The following is a 10750-nucleotide window of genomic DNA, read 5'->3' as shown; positions in this document are numbered from 1 at the left end:
AAAAAAAAGAATCCGCCTGCCAATGCAGAGGACACGGGTTCGAGCCCTGGTCCGCGAAGATCCCACATGCCGCGGAGCAACTAAGCCCGTGCGCCTAGAGCCCGTGCTCTGCAGCAAGAGAAGCCACCGCAAGGAGAAGCCCGCGCACCGCAACGAAGAGTAGTCCCCTGCTCACTACAACTAGAGAAAGGCTGCGCCCAGCAACGAAGACCCAATGCAGCCAAAACTAAATAAATAAATTTTTAAAAAAAGAGCAATGCGTATCTATTTAGAACAGCAACCTTCAATTTGTTGTGGCACACCGCAGAATGAAAGCATCACAAACAAGATCTAAGCACCAGTCACAGAAATAAAAGGTAGCTGTGGATTTTTTCTCTCCTCAGGCTCCAAAGGTAAGGAGACAAGTTTTGAAGTTCAAAAGCTATTAAAAGTGACCAAGCATTAAAGAAATGGAAATGCAGCCCCACAAAAATTAAAGCGTGTATTTATATTATGCTTTAAGGTTTAACAAGTAACTACACATTCCTTTACCTCCGTGAAATAGATGGGATATTAGCTTCATTTACAGAAAAGGAAACCATGTTTTGAGAGCCTAAGGAAAGGAGTTCAAGGTCCCTCAGTTATAGTTATGAGAGAGGATTTGAAATCAGGTCTCCTCCCTTTAGTGATGTTTTCATTACACCTGCTTAAGAACCACCGCTTATGAAGAACCATCAAGAATGCAAGAATATAAAAAAATTTAAAGTCTAACTGTTAGCTTATTTGATACTGTAGGGAGGAGCCAAAAGGCAGAAAACAGTAACATAACAGGAAATCCAAAACAGTCATCCTAGCATACTACAATAGTGTATCAACATAGGGTAAAATATCTGGAAATTAAGTTAAAAATACACTGAGAAATAGCAGTCAAGAAACTGATTCTATTGTTTCTGAAGCCAGAGTTCTGGGAGATAGAATTTGTTTGTTCTGTCAGCCCTTAAATGTTTCCCAGTGGAGAGTTAAGTCAAGTTTGTCAATTAAATTCTACTGAATTTAAGTTCAGAAACAACCTAATTTGTAACTATCAAAACCAGCCTTGAAAAGGGGTCATTCCTCATCTCCATACGCACTCAGTATAAAATATGTGGGGAAGTCTTATTTAAAGCAACCTAGAAAATCCTGATAACAGGCAAGCAGCAATAATTCTTCAGGACAGGGAAACTGTTAACCTAAAGACACTATGGGTATTTATAGATTTTCAGTAACTGATACGGAGATTTTCATTTTTGATCTCTCATAAATGAAATATGGATAATAAATATATCCTACTACCAAGAGTGCCAATGCTATTCAAACTCAAGAGCTGTCTGCTAACAACTCAACTGCTCACCTGCTAACTAAACACTCACTCAATATGACTATCAAATTATTAAAGACTTATTTTCTTCTCCTTCCATTTTTGATCCCCATCCACCCCACAAGCATTCTGGTTCTTTCGTCTTGCTACTTGTTCACCACTGACAAACATTTCAACCCCTGAATATTCAGCAACCTGAACCATAACAGCTCTTAAATAGTAAACAATCCGAATCTATAATTCGTGGACAACTTTTCAGAATTAAACAACCTCTAGTGATTAAATCATAACACAAGGAAACACATGAATAATCCTAAATATTTAAGAAAATGGGAAGATAATATCATCAAAGAAACAACACATAATTCAGTACTAAGAATTTGAAACTAATCATACCGTCTATTTTTTGAGACCAGGATTTTGGATATCAAAAGGACCACTGGATACTAATAGGGTCAATTGTTTAGAAACTGTTCACATGCCTAAGGCTACATATTAACTGCCAAATATGGAGCCGGACAAGGAATTCCCATCTTCTTGCCCTGTAGCATACGGGGTCGCCTAACTGCAGTTAACGATTCACAGATCCAGGTACATGCAATGCTAACATTTGGAAGACTAGCACCAGGTGTTAAAACCAGTATTTTAACACAAGTTATTATCACAACAATCATATGGGGGGTAAAAGGGCATAACTTTGCTATTATTCCACCTTCAGTGCACATGCGTTTTGTGGGTTTTTGCTGGTGCTTGATTTTTAAGAGAGCAAAGGTACTGGCCCTCCAAAAAAAAAAAATCTGTTAAGAAAGTAAGCATACATTGGAGGGAAAAAAACTGATCTATGCGGAAAATTGTAGATGCATATCTATACTCGCTCCAAAGCGGCACAGGGCCATCTTAAGAAATCTGCCTTTGGAGAGGCAGGTAAAATTCGATCAGATTCAACTAACAATATTAACACAATATATGGATGCTATGTTCCTCCCCTAGACTATCCTTCCCACCCTCCCCAAGAAGACATGGGGGAAGAGGAAGAAAGCCATTCCTCAAAGCACTCAAACATCTCTTCTATTCCTGGGTCAGCAAGAGATCGCCTACATAAAAAGGGCACGGAGAAGGCGTACGTTATATACAGCCCGGGTTTCCCAGCTCCTTCGGGATAAACCCGCGGTGGGGGGGCGGCGTCAAGGACCGCAGAACACCAGGTACTGGGTAAGCAAAACGAAGGCTGCCTTCGGAGCCGGATTCTGTTTCCGTGCACCGAAATGGTGCCCGGAGGCCGCTACTTTCGCATCTGCGTCGCTTCTGCCTCCGCCGACACAGCCTCTTTTCCCCTCCCCCACGGGCGGGGCGGCGGCGGCCTCCCCACTGCCAAGGAACCGGGAATAAGAGCCGCAAGAGTCTGGGACGAGGCTGGTGGGCTCCGCACCCGAAACATCCTCTCGGGCAAGCCCACCCCCCCACGTCCCGTCCGAAGCCTCCATCAGCGCGCCTTTGGGAGCAACTGCGTCCCCTTTCCTAGCTCGCGACCTCATCCCCAACCAACCCCGGCCCCACCTGTGCCCTCGGAGCCCTCCGTCCGCACGACGCGCGCCGGTCACCTCCCTCCCCACGCGGCCTCCCATCCCTCACCTGAGGAAAAAGCTCGGCTTCTCTCTCGCACACACAGCAGCGTAGGCAGCCGGCAAGAACAATGTCTCTCTCTGCAACTACACCTCCGACACCGGAGCTCATGCACTGGACGGTTGCCTCGAGCCGCGGCGCGCGACTGGAATGTCCCCTTCCGACTACCAGACCGACCGCCCTTCCCGGTCCCCATACACACCTCCAACCAACAGCGGCGGCGGGTACGTCGCGCGGAGGTCAGCGGGAAAGTCGCCGAGGACCGGCTGCAGCAGATTCTTGTCGCTCGCCGCCCTCTCCCTCCTCCGACAAACCTCAGACCTCGGAACCGGAGAGCCACAAGCTGGTTCCCCTCACAACCACCTCTTCCCGGGCGCCAGGCACTGCGGCGAACGACAAGGAACACGGACGTCCCGCCCCCTTTGCCACCGCCCCCTCTTATTGTTTTACCCCTGCCGAAAGGGCTGGGGGACCCCCCAGCACGGCTTCAGCCAATCACGCATCTCCTCCGCGAGCTGGACCCAACCTTCTCGCGTCTCTCTGCGGAGCACGCGCAGAACGCCGCCGCGCTCACGTACTCTCACGCCCGGAAAGCCGAGGAACCGGAACCGGCGTGAAGCCGGGGCGAGAGTCCGCTGATTTGACGTCACCAGAAGGCTGCCTTTCTTCTGCCCCAAGGATCCGGCCTCTTCGCCCTTCGAGAGCGCACCCGAATAGGAGCCGGGTCGCTGCAGCGCTGTGCCTTCTGCGTTGTCTTCTGGGGACTGATTTTTCTGGTCCTTTTATGTTATTAAGAGGAAGGGAATTTTAGTGATTTTTTTTTTTCTCTCTGAACTAGGTGTCTGCAGGTTGCTGCTCTAGACGAGAGTAAAAATGCAGCCCGTGGTTTCAGCTGCTTGCACCCTAAACTCAGCCTAGGAAATGGAGGTTTTTAAGCTCCACCGAGAAGTTCAAAATCGTTCAACGCTATATTATGGGGCCTACTGGGTGCTAAGTACTGGGATGTAGAAAAAATAGGACGTGGTCTCCACAGAGAGAAAAAACAGTTCTGTTTCTTTGTGTGTTGTTTAGCGTTAGGCGTTGCTAAATACATACTAAGCATTTTACGTGCTAAAGCAGCTAAAAGCTGAAATCCCAGGAGATATCAGGATTACAGACCTGTCCTAGATCTAGGCCCAGACTTGGCCGCAGGGGCATAGCTGGGAAAACACTAGACACTGACTCTCATGACCTTGATTCATGGAAAAAGCCACATCTCCTTACAGTCAAGGAAGCCACTTTGCACCTTAGTTCTGGCAGTGTTTCTCAGAGACTATCAAGACAGCTGAGGAATTTTGGAAGGAAGGGCTGAGGAAATGGTGAAAGGAATAAAAGGCAATTAGGAAAGGAAATGCCACAGAAGAAACAAAACTCAGGCATATACATTTCACAAGTTTTCTTAATTCTTTTAGAGTAATTTTAAAGTATTTTTCACGTGTGAAAACTGAGGTTTACGGGGCAGTGCAACATTTGAACCTCCAAAATCTACACCACTTTTAACTTATGCTGCTTAATCACATTGTTATATGCAAAATATATGGGCAGACGATCACTCTTATGAAATGAACTTTGACATGTTCTTCCTTAAAGTATCATAATACATTACATGAAAACTGCCCTTCAAATCTAATACTTAAGTGCCAGCCACTCTTCTGTTTTAATTGTTTAATCCTCACAATAACCCTATAAAGTAGTTAGGATTTTTATGCTAATTTTACACAGGAGGAAACTAAGGCTTAGAGAGGTCGAGTTAACTTGCCCAAGGTCACACAGCTACTACTCCGTTGGAGCTGGGATTCAAACACAAGCAGTCTGCCTTTACACTCCATGCTATGGAATACTCTCCTTATATTAATTGTCACAACTTACTTATCTCTTCTGTTGATTGACATTTCTACTGTTTCCACTGTGAAGCTCTTATGCACAATGCTGTTATTCCTCACCAAGTACAAAAATTTCTCTAGAGCAGTGATTCTCAGAAATTAACGTGCATCAGAATCACCTGGAGAGGTTGTTAAAACACAATGCTGGGCCCCCTCCCAGGGTTTCTGATTCAGCAAGTCTGTGTTGAGGCCTGAGAATCCGCATTTCTAACAAGTTCCCAGATGCTGCTACTGCTGCTCTAGGAACGGACACTTTAAAAACCACTGATCTACACCATGGTTGGCAAACTTATACTGTTAGGGACAGACAGTAAATATTTTAGGACTTGAGAGCCATAAATGGTCTTTGTAACATATCCAACCCACGCATTCCCGTTTTTAAATCCTTCAAAAATGTATTAATAAAAGAAATATTCTTAGCTCTGGGGCTATATAAAAACAGGCCTCGGACAACCCCTGTCCGAGGGTACATATCAATAGGTGGAGTTATTGGGAAAAACGACTTCATTATCTTCAATTTTATTAAAATACCCAAAACTGTTTTCCTAAGTAGTTATTTTTACTTCCTAAATGTCTCTTAAGTCCGTGCCCTCTGAATACTTCTCCATACGTATAGCTCTGCCCAGGTTCAGGACCCTTTTATCTTTCCAGAATGACTGCAGTAACCTAAGGAATCTTCCTGCCCTACGAATATAACCTCCATTAAATACCCCCCTCCCGGGACAGACAATAAGGCAGGGAGAGAAGTAGGAATGTATTCATTCAGTGGCTCAAGCCAAAAGCTTTTAAGTCACCCTTGACTCTGTCTCACACCACACAGCAAATCACCAGTACATTTCTGTTCTCTCTACCTTCAACATTTATTCTAGATTAAACACTTAGCACTATTACTGCTATTATTATTATTATTATTCCCACAGCAACCAGATCCTTTATAGCTATAAACCAGATGACCTTCTCAAAACCCTCCAAAGGCAACACAATAAAATCCCAAGTCCTTACCATGCAAGGCATCCCATCCCTAATTTAGTTCTTACCATTACTTCTTTCCTTACTACTTTTTCTTTTATACACCTCAGCCCTTTGACATTTCACATCCCCACCCCAATGTGTGTCTTAGATGTGAACCTTTATCAAAAGTTTGTGAAAAATCAAAATAAACTGCATCTACTGATTTCCCCAAGTACTCATACTGAAATATCTCACTCAGGCATTCTAAAGGTGAGTTAGGCATGATTTTACCTTACACAAACTACCCTTCATAGAATTTCAGTTAACCTTATACTGCTTAAATAGTCTACTAGCTTGTCTAAGCTGTATTCTGTGGTTATTTTGTAATCTCCCTATATTATATTTCCTAGGTTCTCTTCTAGGTTGTTTTCTATAAATAGTGTAACTCAAATGGTAACCTACAGGTTGTCTGGCAGAGTGTCCACTCAATAATAGTTCCAGGGCTTCCCTGGTGGCGCAGTGGTTGAGAATCTGACTGCCAATGCAGGGGACACGGGTTCGAGCCCTGCCGCGGAGCAACTAGGCCCGTGAGCCACAACTACTGAGCCTGCGCGTCTGGAGCCTGTGCTCCGCAACACGAGAGGCCGCGACAGTGAGAGGCCCGCGCACCGTGATGGAGAGTGGCCCCCCTCCCTGCAACTAGAGAAAGCCCACGCACAGAAACGAAGACCCAACACAGCCAAAAATAAAAATTAATTAATTAATTTTTAAAAACCTGCATCTTTAAAAAAATAAATAGGGCTTCCCTGGTGGCGCAGTGGTTGAGAGTCCACCTGCCGATGCAGGGGACACGGGTTCGTGGTTATTATGGATACTCTGTCAGACAACTGGTAGATTGTCATGTGACCTCTATCCATAAAAAAGCATCTAGAAGAGGCTCTAGTTGCAATTTTCTTTGGACATGATATCCCTTTACCCCTAAACACTTCAGTGTGCATTTCTTAAAAGACAAGGACATTTACTTCTCTATCCACAATACAATTATCAAAATCAGGAATTAACATTTTTACAGTACTATAATCTACAGACAAATTGCATCAAATTGCATCAACTGTCCAACTAATATCAAAAGGAAAAAATTGTTTGCTGGTCCAGGATACAATTCAGGATTACAAATGAATCTGGTTATCATGGCACCTTAGTCTTCTGTAGTCCAGAGTTTCTTCTCAGTCTTTCTTCTTTCATGACCTTGATATTTTTAAAGAGTACAGGACAATTATTTTAAAGAATGCCCCTGAATTTGGTAACCTCTGCTGTTTCCTGATATTTAGATCTAGATTATGCATTTTGGGGAAAAATACCAGAGAAGTACTGTTCTGTCCTCAGGGCATCATATGGAGGCACATGATGTCCATGTGTCCTATTACTGGTGATGTTCCCTTCACGGTTAATGCAGTGTCTGACGGGATTCTCCACTACACAGTTCTGTTTGTCCCTTTGTAATTAATAAGTAATTACAGTTGTGTAGTCTGGTACTTTGAAACTGTGTACATAACCCATTTATCATGATAGTTTCACCCAGTTTTAGCAGCCATTGACGATTCTTTGGCCAAATCAGTTTTTGTTATGATGGCTACCTAAATGTGATTTTTCTAATTCCATCATTCTTTCCACATTTATCAGCTGCAATTCTACTATAAGGAAGACCTTTTCTCCTTTCTCATTTTTTAAAAATTTTTTATTTATATCAGTGTGAACTCATGGATTTCTACCTGATCATCCATTAATATCAACATTTATTTTTATGCTCACATTGTCCCCATTTGGCCCGTGGAAGCCCCACCAAGTTAGCTCTCATGCATTATATAATTTAATTGTGCATTATTTATTACAAAAAATTGAACTAAGATATCTTTTCAAACAGTGAAAAAGAACAAAAAGTGACAAGGGCCTAAGAGAAGACAGTGGCAAGTAGAAAAGAAATTTATAAGTATATAGGTGGCAAAAGTGTGATGATTAACTAGGTATGGGGAGTAAGGGAGACGTCTAGGATAGGATGCTTTGCTGGTTTTGTCTGGGTGACAAAAGAGCCGCTGGTAATATTCACTAAGAAGGGGACTACAGAACTTTGGTATTTTTCTATCCATATGCTTGTATAAAATATCATACTAGTTACTTCATCCAATACTTTCTGATCTAATGCCACTTCAGAAAGATCTCTGACCAATGAATCTAAAGGAGCCCCAGTCACTCTCCATCTCTTACTCTGCTCTACGTCTGTTAATAGCACTTAGCACTACCTGACGTTATATTTATCCTTTGATGGGTTTGTTTGTTTATTTATTTATTGTTGCGGCATGCGGACTTCTTAGTTGCGGCCTGCACACTCTGAGTTGTGGCATGCATGTAGGATCTAGTTCCCCGACCAGGGATTGAATCTGGGCCCCCTGCATTGGGAGCCTGGAGTCTTACCCACTGGACCACCAGGGAAATCCCATGATGGGTTTTTTTAAATTGTTGGCCTCTCCAATAAACCAAGTTCCATAAGAGCTCAGATTTTGTCTGTTTTGTTCAATGCTGTATCTCTGCCATAAAGAAGACAATCAAAATCAATTAGTGAATAAATAAATGTGTGTGCGTGTGTGTGTATGTGTGTGTGTGTGTGTGTGTGTGTGTGTGTGTGTGTGTAGGGGGGCAGAGAGAGAGAGATATGATCATAATTAAACATTGCTTTGCAGGATACTACTTTTTTTCTCTTAAAAAACAGACATCATTTTATGTTAGTACATAGTAGGTCTACTTAATGTTTTTTCCAATGGTTACACAGGTGGGGAATGACATCCTAAGCTTAGAGGCAATATACTAAATTATAAAGAAAGTTATGAGAATGTAATCAAAATAAATACAAGCTATGTAATTGCACATTTCTGCCACAAATTTGAATCAAAGGACTAGCAAAACTTGATAAGAAATCAGTATGAGGTCTTCCCTGGTGGCGCAGTGGTTGAGAGTCCGCCTGACGATGCAGGGGACGCGGGTTCGTGCCCCGGTCCGGGAAGATCCCACATGCCGTGGAGTGGCTGGGCCCGTGAGCCATGGCCGCTGAGCCTGCACATCCGGAGCCTGTGCTCCACAACGGGAGAGGCCGCAACAGTGAGAGGCCCACGTACCGCAAAAAAAAAAAAAAAGAAATCAGTATGAAAACCTAATCAATAAACACACAAAGTATGTCCCATTTATAGAAAAAAGGACATAGCATTAAACATATACGAAGAGCTGTTAAACGGAAACAATGGTAAACCATATACAAACTGGCAAATATTTTAAAATGAAAACATCCAATATGAAAAAAAAAAAAAAGCTCCTTTGTAGACTTCTGTTGCAAGTAAACATTAATTCATCCTTTTAAAAAAGCAATTTGGCAAGATATATCAAAAGCTTTAAAATGCTTGTGCTTTTTGAGTCTACTTCTGGGCATTCTACTTCTGGGCATTTATCCCTCTTAAGATATGCCCAAGAAATTCACTGTGATGTTATTTATTTATTATCATTTAAAAACTGGAGGCATCTTAAATATCCAATAATAGTGAATGGTTAAATAAACTATGACACATATCCTTGACACATATACATCAAAAGTTATAGATTTAAATATTTAAGAATATATTTTTATGTTACATATTTATACTTCAATCTTAAATATGTTTATGAATCAATCTTAAGTTAAAAATATGGTTGATAGTTTTTTTTACAAAAAAGAAAAGGAAAAGAATCAGATCCAATCACCATTAGCAGGTGAACTTTTAAAAAGAAAATCATTAGAAATATGTTAATTGATTCCTGATTATTATTATAGATTTCAGCATAAAATACTTCTCTGACATTCTACTTTAAAAGGCTCTTCCTCTAGACCCTCTCATTTGACCATTTTTAACGTTACTGGATCTTAAAGGATCAACCAATACCATTACCACCATTTTGCTGATGATGTAGGTGTTTAAGGGATGACTTTACATGCATGTTTAAGGGCTATGTGCTCTATATAAGTAAGGCAGGACTCAAAACTATGAAGACTGCCATTGGAAGGGAGTCAAATCCAAATCCTTCAAGGATACTCATTTTTCTTAGTGTCTTAACTCATCACAATTTTAACCTTTCAAGACTTACATAACATTTAACCTTTTGAGACATGCATTACAAATGTCTTGTACCTGCTACCAAGTCAGTTAGTAAGGATTATGCTGCCAGCAGTGCTGCCAGCTCTGGAGCCAGGCTGCCTGGATTTGCATTCCAGCTTCATCTCATCACTTATTAAATGTACTACCTGGGTATATTTCCTAGGTATATTACTTTGGGCAGGATGCTTAACTTTTCTGTGCTTCAGTGTTTCTCATCTGTAAGATGGGGACAATAATATCTACCTTATTAGGGTACTGTAAAGATTAGATTAGTTAATAGAAGTAAAACATTTATACCATGCCTGGCACATGGTAAATGCTCAATAAACAACAGCACTTCATGTTTGGTGCTTGAAAAGGTACATGCACCAATTGCTTTCAACTGATTCCTTTTTCACTGACTGCTTGCTGCTCTGCTTGTAAGTAACAACTTAACAGTTGTATATAGCATTTTTTAGTTTTCAGAACACTTTCAAACACATTATCTCATTTCACTTTCACAAGCAATTCACAAAGTAGGTAAGCTGCACAAGGCTAAAAGTGGCCAATTTAGAAAAAGACCCCAGAGTCCCCCGTGGCTCGTGCCACTATACCATATCCCACCACTAAATGATGAACCTCCTTAGCCTTAGAGCAAATATTCCTAATTGAAAACCTGTTACTCGAGAATTTCAGGGCTGTCTTGGTACAGCTGGCTCTTTACAAAGCTTTTTTTTTTTTTTTTTTTTTTTTTTTTTTTT

At 41.8% G+C, this 10750-nt stretch overlaps 1 protein-coding gene across 3 annotated transcripts in view; it reads right to left on the bottom strand.

Moving 5' to 3' along the window:
• The window catches only part of G3BP2 (G3BP stress granule assembly factor 2), a 29782-nt gene extending 26428 nt beyond the window's left edge, over positions 1-3354 (bottom strand). Inside the window, exon 1 of one of the 3 annotated variants that reach the window (XM_007455434.1) lies at positions 3162-3354. Coding sequence is in view for 1 of the 3 variants with exons in the window: in XM_007455432.1 (XP_007455494.1) it covers positions 2969-3070 (102 nt within the window). In the remaining 2 variants the exon portion in view is untranslated. Of the gene's footprint in view, positions 1-2968; positions 3071-3161 lie in introns of those variants that run through there. The other 2 variants (XM_007455433.1, XM_007455432.1) reach the window with 2 other exon arrangements.
• Between the last annotated feature and the right edge of the window lie 7396 nt (positions 3355-10750).

This window comes from Lipotes vexillifer, unplaced genomic scaffold, assembly GCF_000442215.2.
Source record: "Lipotes vexillifer unplaced genomic scaffold, Lipotes_vexillifer_v1.1 scaffold749, whole genome shotgun sequence".
NCBI lineage: Eukaryota > Metazoa > Chordata > Mammalia > Artiodactyla > Lipotidae > Lipotes > Lipotes vexillifer.
Note: the sequence above shows the minus strand (reverse complement) of the source record. Positions and strands in the feature narration are given on the sequence as shown.